The sequence below is a fragment of the Leucoraja erinacea genome, chromosome 8 (assembly GCF_028641065.1).
Source record: "Leucoraja erinacea ecotype New England chromosome 8, Leri_hhj_1, whole genome shotgun sequence".
Classification (NCBI taxonomy): domain Eukaryota; kingdom Metazoa; phylum Chordata; class Chondrichthyes; order Rajiformes; family Rajidae; genus Leucoraja; species Leucoraja erinaceus.
Genome location: NC_073384.1, coordinates 7,328,411 through 7,342,800, shown reverse-complemented (window position 1 = coordinate 7,342,800; position 14,390 = coordinate 7,328,411). Strand labels below are relative to the sequence as shown.

General features: G+C 47.4%; 1 protein-coding gene across 7 annotated transcripts in view; it reads left to right on the top strand.

The window, feature by feature from the left end:
• LOC129699284 (1-phosphatidylinositol 4,5-bisphosphate phosphodiesterase beta-4) overlaps window positions 1-14,390 on the top strand; it is a 524,489-nt gene that overhangs the window by 247,608 nt on the left and 262,491 nt on the right. For all 7 annotated transcript variants that reach the window (XM_055638946.1, XM_055638944.1, XM_055638943.1 and 4 more), the window contains one exon: window positions 7,662-7,759. In XM_055638946.1, coding sequence (XP_055494921.1) covers window positions 7,676-7,759 — 84 coding nt within the window. In that variant the 5' untranslated portion in view covers window positions 7,662-7,675. The remainder of the gene's footprint in view (window positions 1-7,661; window positions 7,760-14,390) is intronic.

The following is a 14,390-nucleotide window of genomic DNA, read 5'->3' as shown; positions in this document are numbered from 1 at the left end:
ATATCAGCATGTTGGTGCAACTGAAATAACCACCTAATTGATATGGTGCTGTAATAATTCATATCGCAGTTGTCATAAACAACTAGGGTGAGATCGGAGCTGCATCTTAATAGCTTCATCTACCTGCTGCAATGCTAAGAATAACATAGAAACATAGAAAATAGGTGCAGGATTCGGCCATTCAGCCCTTCGAGCCCACACCGCCATTCAATATGGTCATGGCTGATCATCCGTGGATTGTCACCTTGTCGTGGTGGAGAAGCTCGTGTGGACCTGAGATCCTGAGAGTGATGCCGTCTGGAGCTGTGCTCCTGGTAGGGCCACCCATGGCGGTAAGGTCGAGGGGGAGATCTCTGACAAAGAGCAATCCAACCAAGACCTCAACGGTGGAACGGGCGGAGGACGATGGCTGACCTTAGTGGAGCTAACGTCCCAACGGCTGGGAAGGCGGATGAAGGCTGCAGCAGAAAAGGGTCTCCGGTCGTCTTGGACTCCATGCCACTGGATCCTGACCCAGATCTGTCAAGGACCGTGGGGCGGCTGTTTGTGGACCAGTCTCCCCACGGTAAACAAAGTCACGCACAGGCGTCCTCCATATAGGGACTAGCACCCTGGAGACACCCATGGTCAGCCATGAACGAAGGGGGTCTAAGAAGATCATCCAGAATCAGTACTCCGTTTTTGCTTTCTCTCCATATCCCCGGATTCCTTTAGCCCTAAGAGCTAAATCCAAAACGTGCAGTCAGAATCTTTTTTCCCAAAGATGGAAAAATCACATACTGGAGAGCGCGGCTTTGCGATGAGAGGGGCAAAGTTTGAAGTTCTGCCGACCAGCAATCCCCCCGTACACTAGCACTATCCTACACACGAGGGACACACGAGAATGTTATTTTAGGGAGGAGATGAGGAGAAATTTCTTTAGTCAGAGGGTGGTGAATCTGTGGAATTCATTGCCACAGAAGGCTGTGGAGGCCAAGTCAGTGGATATTTTTTAGAGATAGATAGATCCTTGATTAGTACGGGTGTCGGAGGATATGGGGAGAAGGCAGGAGATTTGGGTTTGGAGGGAGAGATAGATAGAAACATAGAAACATAGCAAATAGGTGCAGGAGTAGGCCATTCGGCCCTTCAAGCCTGCACTGCCATTCAATATGATCATGGCTGATCATCCAACGCAGTATCCTGTACCTGCCTTCTCTCCATACCCCCTGATCCCTTTAGGCCTGATTGAATTTCTCTCCATACCCCCTGATCCCTTTAGGCCTGATTGAATGGCAGAGTGGACTTGATGGGCCGAATAGTGTAATTCTACTATTTCTTATGACAATTTACATTGTTTGCCTAAGACGATTAGCCTACAAACATCATAATCATATAGGCATGATCATACTTTATTAGCCGAGTATGTTTTGCAGCATACGAGGAACTTGATTTGCCATACAGTCATACCAGTAAAAAGCAACAGAACACACAAAATCCATTTTAACGTAAACATCCACCACAGTGACTCCTCCACATACCTCACTGTGATGGAAGTTGAATAAAAGTTAAATCCCTACTTTGTCCTCCAGTGGGTGGGGGCCTTACGGCTCCTGTAACCGGCGCTCGGGCTCTCTGCGTCGGGGGCGATCAAGCTCCTGCATTGGGGGGGGGGGGTGGGGGGGGGGGAGGGTGGGATCTCAGCTCCTCCGCACCGGGCGACCTCGTGTCGGGGCTGGTCGAACCACCTGCGTCGTTAGGAGCTTCCCGACGTCGGTCTCTGCCCGAGACTGCGAGTTCCTCGATGGTGGAAGGGGTGACGTTTCGGGTCGAGACCCTTCTGACCCGAAACATCACCCGTTCCTTCTCTCCAGAGATGCTGCCCGTCCCGCTGAGTTACTCCAGCATTTAAGTGTCTATTTGTCTGGTGTTGTCTAAAGTTTTATCCTTGATTTTCTTGATGAAACGGTTAACTTTTAATAGTCTTTTGAATATTTATAAATACAGGCACTCCCTAACTTATGTAATAGGCGAGTCGCAAACACTCACACTTATGTAAACAATTCATAATAGGTGGTCCCGTTTACTGAATGACCTTAGTTTAGTTTAGAGATACAGCACGGAACCAGGCCCTGGAGTGTGGGAGGAAACCAGAGCACCCAGAGAAAACCCACGCAGGTCACGGGGAGAATGTACAAACTCCGTACAGACAGTGCACGTTGTCAGGAAATGCATTTCGTTGTCTCTGTACTGTACACTGACAATGACAATTAAAATTGAATCTGAATCTGAATCTGAATCTATACAATTTGGTTTAGAGATACAGCATGGAAACAGGCCCTTCAGCCCACTGAGTCCATACCGACCAGCGATCAACTGTTCACACTAGTTCTGTGTTATTCCATGTTCACATCCACTCCTGACACACTGAGCAATTTTATATCACCCAATTAACCTACAAACCAGCACATCTTTGGGATGTGGGATAAAACCAGAGCACCTGGAGGAAACCCACGTGGTCACAGGGAGATCATGCAAACTCCACACTAAGGGCACCCAAAGTCAGGATTGAACCCGGGCCTCCGACACTGTGAGGCAGCGGCTCTTAATAAAAAGATGAACAACTGCTGTCCTTTAAAGAGCTCTAATTAGAAGTGTTTAAGAAAGAACTGCAGATACTGGAAGGTAGACAAAAATGTTGGAGAAACTCAGCGGGTGAGGCAGCATCTATGGAGCGAAGGAATAGGCGGCGTTTCGGGTCGAGACCCTTCTTCAGACTGGAAGTCTAACTGGAAGTCTGTCACACACAGACTGAAGAAGGGTTTTGGCCCGAAACGTCGCCTATTTCCTTCGCTCCATAGATGCTGCTGCACCCGCTGAGTTTCTCCAGCTTTTTTGTGTACCTTCGATTTTCCAGCATCTGCAGTTCCTTCGTAAACGCACAGACTTGCCTCTCTCCTGGCCTCCCTCCACTGGCTCCCTGTGCGATTCCGTATACATTTCAAGACCCTCCTCTATGTCTACAAAGCCCTCAATGGGCTTGCCCCTCCTACATTAAAAGTCTTCTCACCCACCACTCCACCTCCAGGTCCCTCAGATCGTCCGACTTGGGGCTGCTGAATATCCCGCGGTCTAGGCATAAGCTTAGGGGTGACCGGGCCTTTGCGGTTGCAGCACCTCGGCTGTGGAACAGCATCCCCCTTCCCATCAGAACTGCCCCCTCCATCGACTCCTTTAAGTCAAGACTAAAAAATTATCTATACTCCCAAGCCTTTCCTGACGTCCACTGAGCGAGGGCTATACGTATACATGTATGGTTTGTTTGTTTATACTATTCTTATAACAAATGTAAAGCACTTTGGCCAACGAGAGTTGTTTTTTGAATGTGCTATATAAATAAATGTGACTTGACTTGACCCACGCACGTTGGAACAGACTTGAGTTGAAAATTACCTCAATAATATTTCTTTCAGATTTAATAAAAGGGGAATAAAAGACGTAAATCGCAAGCAAAATGAAATTGAAGTGTTGAAAGAATCTAGAGTTTTTGACAATTATTCATACATTTGTAACCCACAACATTGTTGTCTTCCATTGTCCTCAGTTCTGGGTACCGTGTTATAGGAAAGATGTTGTCGAGCTGGAATTGGGTACAGAGAAGATTTAGGAGGATGTTGCCAGGATAGAGGGTGTGAGCTACAGGGAGAGGTTGAGCAGGCTGGGACTCAGGTACGGGATACTGAGTTGGATGATCAACCATGATCATATTGAATGGCGGTGCAGGCTCGAAGGGCCGAATGGCCTACTCCTGCACCTAATTTCTATGTTTCTATGTTTCTATTCCTTGGAGCGTAGGAGGATGGGTGATCTTATAGAGATTCAAGATTCAAGAGAGTTTATTGGCATGTGTCCCAGATAGGACAATGAAATTCTTGCTTTGCTTCAGCACAACAGAATGTTGTAGGCATAAATAAATACAGTACAGATCAGTGTGTCCATATACCATTGAAAATGTATATACATAAGCAGATAATGAGATCATGAGAGGAATAGTATCGGGTAGATGCACAGAGTCTCTCGCCCAGAGTTCGTGAATCGAGGACCAGAGGACATAGGTTTTAGGTGAAGGGGAAAGGGTTTAAAAGTAATCTGAGGGGCAACCTTTTTCACACAAAGGGTGGTGGGTGTATGGAGCGAGCTGCCGGAGGAGGTAGTTGAGGCTGGGACTATCCCAACGTTTAAGAAACAGCCAGGCAGGTGCATGGATAGGACAGGTTTGGAGGTATATGGACCAAACGCGGGCAGGTGGGACTAGTGTAGCTGGGGCATGTTGGCCGGTGTGGGCAAGTTGGGCTGAAGGGCCGGTTTCCACACTGTATCACTCTATAACAAAGATGCACGTTGTACTTTTTTTTGTCTTGAGAACAGAAAAGAAGCAGCTCTTGATTTTATTGAAATCTGCTCGCACGGGGCCACCGCAGAGAGAATTCTTCTTCTTTCTATTTTCCTCTCTCCCAGTAGCGGCAGAGAATCTATTAGTAGCGGAAAAAGGATTTAATTAATTTTCCTTTTTTAGAGAGAGAAAAAAAAAAGATTACCTAGAAGGAATTGAGGGATTTGAACCTGTGCTTGTGAAGCAATGTCAAATGTAGTCATCACAATGTATCAATGCATCCATGTGATGTCGGCACCATCCCTAGAATTCTGCCCAGTCTTTGCATGTTATTAGTGAGTTATTTCCATCCTTGGTAACAATTAATTGAGTTTTCAGATCGCAGAGAGCTACATATTAGGATTCAAGAGGTGTTATTAATATCAGTCAAATGGCAGATAGACACAAAATGCTGGAGTAAAGCCTCTGTCCCACTTTCCCGAGTTACTCACAAATTCTCCCGAGTTTTCCCCTTGATTCAAACTCGGAGAATGTCCGTAGCGAGTCCGTAGGAGTCCGTGGATATTTCGTAGCGGCTCATAATGCCAGCCGTAGGTACTCGGGGCATCAGGTAAGTCAGGACGTTTTTTCAGCATGTTGAAAAATGTCCACAAGTAAAAGAAATAGCCCCGAGTACCCATGGCTGGCATCTCCGAGTTTGAATCAAGGGGAAAACTCGCGAGAATTCGTGAGTAACTCGGAAAAGTGGGACAGCCCTTAACTCAGCGGGTCAGGCAGCATCTCTGAATAGAATGAATAGGTGACATTTTGGGTCGAGACCCTTCTTCAGACTGAGAGTCAGGGGAAAGGGACAATAGACAATAGGTGCAGGAGTAGGCCATTCGGCCCTTTGAGCCAGCACCGCCATTCAATGTGATCATGGCTGATTATCCACAATCAGTACCCAGTTCCTGCCTTCTCCCCATATTCCCTGACTCCACTATCTTTAAGAGCCCTATCTAACTCTCTCTTGAAAGTATCCAGAGAACCGGCCTCCACCGCCCTCTGAAGCAGATAATTCCTCTGAGGAAAAGGCCTTCATAACAAGAGGAGTTGAGTATAGGAGCATGGGAGTATAGGAGCAAAGAGGTCCTTCTGCAGTTGTACAGAGTCCCAGTGAGACCACACCTGGAGTATTGTGTGCAGTTTTGGTCTCCAAATTTGTGGAAGGATATTCTTGCTATTGAGGGAGTGCAGCGCAGGTTCACAAGGTTCATTCCCGGGATGGCGGGACTGTCATATGTTGATGGAATGGAGCGACTGGGCTTGTACACTCTGGAATTTAGAAGGATGAGAGGGCATCTTATTGAAACATATAAGATTCTTAAGGGTTTGGACATTCTAGAGGCAGGAAACATGAGCCCGATGTTGGGGGAGTCCAGAACCAGGGGCCACAGTTTAAGAATAAGGGGTAAGCCATTTAGAACGGAGGAAAAACTTTTTCACACAGAGGGTTGTGAATCTGTGGAATTCTCTGCCTCCGAAGGCAGTGGAGGACAATTCTCTGGATGCTTTCAAGAGAGTGTCAGATAGAGCTCTTAAAGATAGCGGAGTCAGGGGATATGGGGAGAAGGCAGGAACGGGGCACTGATTGTGGATGATCACCCATGATCACAGTGAATGCCGGTGCTGGCTCAATGGGCTGAATGGCCTACTCCTGCACCTATTGTCTATTGGGAGATGTAGATGGTGATATAGGGAGACAGGGAGTCAATAGCAGTCAGAATTATGTGAATGCACTCATGTTAAAAGTTATGGATTTTTTTTTTAATATTAGCAGTGAAAGATTGGCAATGGAACAGCACAGCAACAGGCCCTTCGGCCCACAAGATCCATGCCGAACATGATGTCAAGTTAAATTACTGTGCTCTGCCTGCTCGTGATCCACATCCCTCCATTCCCCGCATATTTGGGCAGCTCATTGGCTCAGCGGTAGAGTTGCTACCTCACAGCATTAGAGACCTCGGTTCAATCCTGACTCTGGGTGCTGTCTGTACTTAGTTTGCCCGCTCTCCCCGTGACAGTGTGGGTTATTCTCCGGGTGCCCCGGTTTCCTCCCGCACTCCAAAGACGTGCAGGGTTGTAACTTAATTGGCTTTGATAAAGATTGTAAATTGTTCCTAGTGTGTTTGTTGGATAGTGCTAGTGCACAGGGATGGCTGGTCGGCGTGGACTCGGTAGGCCCAAGGGCCTGTATCCGAGCTATATCTCTAAATCCAAACAAAGTTTGGTCAAATAGGAGATAATAATGATTATTTTAAATAATTTGCCTGAATTGGTTTTGCTGGCTTTGTCAGCATTTACTGCCCAACCATTGTTTCTCGAGGAATGTAGAATCATACAGCAAGGAAACAGGCCCTTCGGCCCGACAACATCCATACCGACCAAGATGCCCCAACTGTGTTTGACCCCATATCCCACCAAACCTTTCCAATCCAAGTGTCTTTTCTATACTGTTATTGTCAGCCATGATCACAATGAATGGCGGTGCTGGCTCGAAGAGGATGTGGGGAGAATCAATAGTCAATAGTCAATAGTCAATTTAATTGTCATTTGGACCCCTTGAGGTCCGTTTAGGTGGAGGCCAATTCACTGGATGTTTTCAAGAGAGAGATTTAGCTCTTAAGGCTAACAGAATCAAGGGATATGGGGAGAAAGCAGGAACGGGATACTGATTTTGAATGATCAGCCATGATCATATTGAATGGCGGTGCTGGCTCGAAGGGCCGAATGGCCTAATTATCTATGTTTCTATGTGTCTCTCTCCAGAGATGCTGCCTGACCCGCTGAGTTACTCCAGGATTCTGTGTCTCTCTCCAGAGATGCTGCCTGACCCACTGAGTTACTCCAGGATTCTGTGTATCTCTCCAGAGATGCTGCCTGACCCGCTGAGTTACTCCAGGATTCTGTGTCTCTCTCCAGAGATGCTGCCTAAACCCGCTAAGTAACTCCAGCATTTTGTGCCTGTCTTCGGTGTCACCCACCATCTGCGGTTCCCGCCTGCACGGGATTTCTCCCACGTTCGTTGTTGTCGGCAACAGCTCTTTCTTCAAAAACAATTACAGCCAATTCAGTGAATTGAATTTAACATCTGCCGACGTCAGAATTAAATTTAAACTCGTGTCTCCAAATCAGTTGTCCTGCCCTCTGGGGCCTCGGTTGGTTAAACTAATCGCCTAACAGGCGACTGCGTCTTATGTTAATGCGAAATATCACACTGGATTAATTAGTCATTTGCTTCTGGTTACAGGTTACTGAACGACCATGGCGAAAGCGTATGAGTTCATGTGGCAAAAAAGGGTTCCTTCCTTTATGCAAGAGGGTGCCGTCTTCGACAGATATGAAGAGGTAAGCCACACAGCATTTGACGGCACTGGGCCTGCACTCCTGGAGTTTAGAAGGACGAGAGGGGTGGAGGACCTCATTTGAAATGTGCCGCATAGCGAAATGTGGAGGGGATGTCGCCACTTGTGGGAGAGTCTAGGAACAGAGGTCGCAGCCTCAGATTTAAAGGATGTTCCTTTAGGAAGGAGATTCATTATTTTAGTCAGAGGGTGGTGAATCTGTGGGATTCGTTGCCACAGAAGACTGTGGAGGTCAAGGCGATGGATATTGTTAAGGCATAGATCGATAGATTCCTGATTGGTACAGGTGTCAGGGGTTATGGGGAGAAGGCAGGAGAATGGGGTTATGAGGGAGAGATTGATCAGCCATGATTTTTGTTCAAGAAGGAACTGCAGATGCTGGAAAATCGAAGGTAGACAAAAGTGCTGGAGAAACTCAGCGGGTAAGGCAGCATCTATGGAGCGAAGGAAATAGGCAACGTTTTGGGCCGAATCCCTTCTTCAGACTGATTGAAAGGCGGAATAGACTTGATGGGCCGGATGGCCTAATTCTGCTCCTATCCTAACTTCTGGACTCATGTCATGTTAAAAAATAAGTGGCTCAACGGTAGAGTTGCTGCCTTACAGTGCTTCCGTCGCCAGGGGCCCGGGTTCGATCCCGACTACGGGTGCTGTCTGTAAGGAGTTTGTACGTTTGTACGTCACCTGCGTGGGTTTTCTCCAAGATCTTCGGTTTCCTCCCACGCTCCAAAGACGTTCAGATTTGTAGTTTAATTGGCTTGGTATTAATGTAAAATTGTTCCTAGTGTGTATGGGGTTGGGTTGGTGTAAGGGAATTGCTGGTCGGTGTGGACTCGGTGGGCCGAAGGGCCTGTTTCTGCGCTGTATCCCCAAACTAAGCTAAGCTGAAACTAAATATTGTTTAGTTCAATTTATTGTCACGTGTACCGAGGTACAGTGAAAAGCATTTGTTGCATGCTAACCAGTCAATAGGAAGACTATAGATGATTACAAGTGGGCCGTCCACATTGGGCAGGCACAGGGTGAAGGGAGTAACGTTTAACGCAAGGTAAAGTCCGATTGAAGGTAGTCCAAGGGTCTCCAATGAGGTAGATAGTGACTCGAGACTGCTCTTTTGCTGTTGATTGGATGGTTCAGTTGCCTGATAACAGCTGGGAAGAAACTGTCCCTGAATCTGGAGATGGATGCAAAAAGCTGGGGCAACTCAGCGGGACAGGCAGCATCTCTGGAGAGAAGGAATAGGTGACTTTTATAGTATAGTATATCTTTATTGTCATTTTCCTGAGTACTCACATACCCAGAGGAAGCAAAAAAACGTTGCTCAACCAGTGTCCATTCAGTGTGCAGTAAAAAATAAATAGAAATAAAAATACATATATCATGAACAAACTAAACGCTCTACTCTCTACTAAACATCAACAGGCGTTCCGATCGGCGGCGGCACGACAGTGGCTCTGCTGCAGTGTGTCCAGGTTGGTGGTTGGTGCGCGATACTTTGGCAGGGGGCAAAGTCCGTTTATCAGTCTTATAGCCTGCGGGAAGAAGCTGAGGAGCATCCTGCTGGTTTTGCAGCTAATGCTCCTGTACCTCTTCCCAGATGGCAGGATGGACTATATGTGATGCGATGGGTGGTAGGGGTCTTTGATGATGGAGATGGCTCTGCTGATACATCTCTTCCTGTATATGTCCAGCAGGAAAGGGAGTGGAGCACCAATAATCCTGCTGGCGGTCTTCACAATCCTGTCTAGTTGGTGCCGTTCGTACGCCTTGCAGCTCCCGAACCAGGGATGCCGTAGGTCAATGTGCTCTCGATTGTCCCCCTATAAAAAGTTTGCAGGTGTGTGGTGGGGAGACCTGCTTTCCGTAGTCTTCGGAGAGAGTGTAGTCGCTGCTGGGCTCTCTTGACCAGTGCTGTCGTGTTGGTCGTGGACGTCAGGTCATCTGACAGGTGGAGTCCTAGGAACTTCACGCTGCTGACCCTTTCCACATCAGCTCCATCGATGTGCAGAGGTGTATGGTGTTGTTTTCCCGCCCTCCTGAAGTCAACCACCATCTCCTTCGTTTTTCCCACGTTGAGAATGAGGTTGTGGGATTTGCACCATCCTGTGAGCAGCTCCACCTCCATCCTGTACGCCGACTCATCATTGTCACTGATGAGACCCACCACTGTTGTGTCATCAGCGAACTTGTTGTTGAAGTTGTTGTTGAGTCTAGCAGTACAGTCGTGTGTAAGCAGACATTTTCAGGGTTGAGACCCTTCTGGTACCGAAACGTCACCTATTCCTTTCCTCCAGAGATGCTGCCTGACCCGCTGAGTTACTCCAGCGCTTTGTGTCTATCTTCGGTTTAAAACCAGCATCTGCAGTTCCTTCCTACAGAGAGTGGAATGATGACCATCTTTGGAGCTCAGGGCAGCAAAGTTGTAACATGCTTTTAATAAACATCTATGACTTCATTACGTCCAGTCACTGGAGGAAGTGCTGAAGCTCGAAGTTGAAGAGATATCCAACGAGACAGCCAGCTCAGTGGATTTAAGTCTTGGATTCTGTCCTGAAAGCACCTAATTTGTATGAAATTCATTGAACTTGTAATTCTGCTAAGTTGGAGTTTTGAATGCCTGCCAATATGTTTGTTTTTCATATTTCGCTTGGGCAGCCTGCACCCCAGCGGTATGAATCATGTAAACCGAAGATAGGCACAAAATGCTGGTGTAACTCAGTGGGTCAGGCAGCATCTCTGGAGGAAAGGAATAGGTGACGTTTCGGGTCTCAAGATGGGTCGCGACCCGAAACGTCACCTACAGTGCCCTCCATAATGTTTGGGACAGACCCATCATTTATTTATTTGCCTCTGACCTCCACAATTTGAGATTTGTAATATAAAAAAATCACATGTGGTTAAAGTGCACATTGTCAGATTTTAATGAGGGAGTGGCCGGGTCTATGATTATGCTGCTGGCCTTGCTGAGGCAGCGTGACGATGGAATCAATGGAAGGGAGCTTGGTTTACACGTTAGTCTGGGCTACATCCATAACTCTAGTTTCTTGCGGTCTTGGGATAGAGCTATTCCCAAACCAAGCTATGATGCATCCACACAAAATACTTTCCAAGGCATATCTGTTGAAGTTGGTGAGGATTGTTGGGGACAAGCCGAACTTCCTACGCCTTCTCAGGAAGTTGAGGCGTTGGTCAGCTATCTTGGCCATTGCTTCGATGTGGCTGGTCCAGGATAAATAGCCCGGTGAGATTTATTCCCACAAGGTTCTCAATCTCCTTCCTGTATTTCCGTCTCGTCATTATTTGATATCCGGCCCATTATGGCGGTGTCGTCCCAAAGATCCTATAGCGGAGCAAGATAGACCACTCCTTCTAAATGCAATGGGCTGACGTGTAGTACGCAACGGAGTGGAACGTGGGCCTTTTTTTCATCCATTTCAGTAACCCTGACCCGACCTGACTCGCAGTGTAATCAACGTTGCAGGGGAACAGTTTGTGTTAATAAATTAAAATTCTGAAAATGAGGAGAAGATATTTACCAAATAACTTTTATTTTTACGAGGATGTTACCGTAACTGGCTTCCGTCTCCGCACTAGTATCTTTGCTCCGCTACGGGATCTTTGGTGCGGAGACGGAAGCCGGTTACGGAAATGGGGCCAAAAATTCTCCACGAATCTGCCCATGACCGTACTACGTTTTTTTCGTCGAGTGATCTATCTTGCTCGCTACAGGGTCTTTGGTGTCATCTGCGAATTTGTAAATTGACTTGGGTTGGTATTTGGCTGCATAATCATGAGTGTATATTGCCTTCAAACTCAGAGGTTCCAGAGAAAACAATCCAAGTCTGTCCAACCTCTCCTGTGGCTAATACGCTAGTGTTGCCAACTGTCCCGTATTAGCCGGGACATCCCATATATTGGGCTAAAATGGTTTGTCCCGTACGGGACCGCCCTTGTCCCGTATTTGACCGCTACTACTGGGGTCGAGGGGACTGTCGGGTCAGAACGCCGCGTCCGCCCCATCTCACCCGTCCTGACATAGTGCAGCCCATGGAGTGCAGCAGCAGCAGCAGCAGCAGCAGCAGCACCTCGCCCGTGGCCCCGTCGGTCGGCAGCCCGGCCAGCTGTCCGACCTTCGGACCTTCACTTACCGCCGACACCACCACCCCCCCTCCTTCTCATGGCCGATCATCGGTTCACGAGTTGGACGGGGCGCCGGACTTCACGTACGACATCAAGCGCCCCGGGTCAAAACTCCTCAGCTGGCCCGCAGGCAGGGCTTTGTGTACAGTCCAGCACCCGGGGCCAACTCATCATTCACCCAGACACGGCCGAGTCGGTCAACGAATTGGCGTATTTTGACCTTTTGTCCCTTGTTTGGGGAGTGAGAAAGTTGGCAACCCTATAGTACCCACTAATCTAGCCATCATGCTCTGCACCCTCTCCAAAGTCTGGCCACCCTATCTTTCCCCATGGGGTGGCTAGAAATTCATGCTATAGACCAAATGTGGCCTAAGCAAAATCTTATAAAACCTCATCATATCTATTCATGTAAAATGGCATCCCTAAAGGGCTGCAGTCGAGTTGCTGCCTCACAGCACCAGAGTCCCCAGTTCAATCCTGACTACAGATGCTGTCTGTATGGAGTTTGCAAGTTCTCCCCATGACCTGCATGGGTTTTCTCCTTTGATTTCCTCCCTCACCCCAAAGACGTGCAGGTCTGTGGGTTAACTGGCTTGGTGCAAATGTAAAATTGTCCCTAGTGTGTATAGGATAGTGTTAGTGTGCGGGGATCGCTGGTCGGTGCGGACTCGGTGGGCCGAAGGGCCTGTCTCCACGCTGTATCTCCAAACTAAACTAAACGGTGCAGGAAGGAGCTGCAGGCTAAAGGGTGAATGCCCAAGAGGAGCAGTGAAACTCCAAGAAAATCAATAAGCATTCCTAAAATTCTTAACAACATTGAATCTTCAAAGCGGACGGATGTTAAAATGCGTCCTGAAATTTGAAAAATACTGTGGCGAAGTTCAATGGCACATCATTCGAGAATGTTATCAACCCAGTTTAACAGGATTACAGAGACTAAAGATCTTAGGAACAAAGGAACCACTTATCAAGGATTAATGTCGGTGGGTTTAGCCGTAAATGGAAATTTTGAAGTAAAATAGTTTCTTGTTTTGCATCAGTAGATAAGCAAATTTCTCAGATGACTGATGCAAAGCAGGAGTCATTTACTGAGAAGTTAAATTGACGTCAGTAGTTGAGTTTAGTTTAGTTTATTGTCACGTGTAACGAGGTTCAGTGAAAGGCTTTCTCATTGCCTGCTATCCAGTCGGCAGAAAGACAATACATGATTACAGTCAAGTCAAGTCAAGTCAAGTTTATTTGTCACATACACATACGAGATGTGCAGTGAAATGAAAGTGGCAATGCTCGCGGAGCAACAAAACAACCAAACAAATTATAAACACAATCATAACACACATATTATTTTACATAATAAATAATAGAAGGAAAAACGTTCTGTACAGTTAGTCCCTGGTGAGAAAGGCGTTTACAGTCCGAATTGCCTCTGGGAAGAAACTCCTTCTCAACCTCTCCGTTCTCACTGCATGGCAACGGAGGCGTTTGCCTGACCGTAGCGGCTGGAACAGTCCGTTGCAGGGGTGGAAGAGGTCTTCCACCCCACAGTCGTGCCGTCCCCAGTGTGCAAGTACATACATGATTGCTGGTCGGCATGGACGGACTCGATGGGCCGAAGAGCCTCTTTCCATGCTGTACCTCTAAAGTCAATTACCTCCTCTGGTAAGTTGTCCCTCAGGTTCCTATAAAATAGTTTTCCCTCACATTAAACCTATGTCCTCTTGCTCTTGATTCCCCTGCTATGGGTAAATGTGCAATAACCAACCTGATCTCCCGGTGGCTCAGCACTTCATACCCCCCCCCCCCTCCCATTCCGAGTCCGACCTTTCTGTCCTGGGCCTCCTCCATGGCCTGAGTGAGTCCCACCGCAAGTTGGAGGAGCAGCACCTCATATTTTGCTTGGGTAGTTTATACCCCAGCGGTATGAACATTGACTACTCCAATATCTGGTAGTCCCTGTATCCCTCCTTCCCCTCCTCCACCCTAGTCTCCCACAGCCCACTGTCTCCGCCTCTTCCTTTCTTCATCATCCGCACCCCACCCCCCTCCCCCCGCCCCCACATCAGTCTGAAGAAGGGTCTCGACCCAAACGTCACCTATTCCTTCGCTCCATTGATGCTGCCTCACCCGCTGAGTTTCTCCAGCATTTTTGTCTACCTTCGATTTTTCCAGCATCTGCAGTTCTTCCTTAAACAACTGTGCATTTATCCCATCTATTCCTCTCAGGAATTTGTAGACATCCATATAATCACCACTCAGCCTCCTGTGCTCCAAAGAATAAAGTCCGAGTCTGCTCAATCTCTCTCTATAGCTCAGGCCCTCGAACTCTGGAATCATCACCGTAACTCTTTTCTGCATCCTTTCTAGCTTAACATTTTTCTTATCACAGGGTGACCTAAACTGAACACAATACTCTGAATGTGTATATTTAGAGGACATAGATTTAAGGTGAGCAGAGAGAGATTTAATAGGAACCT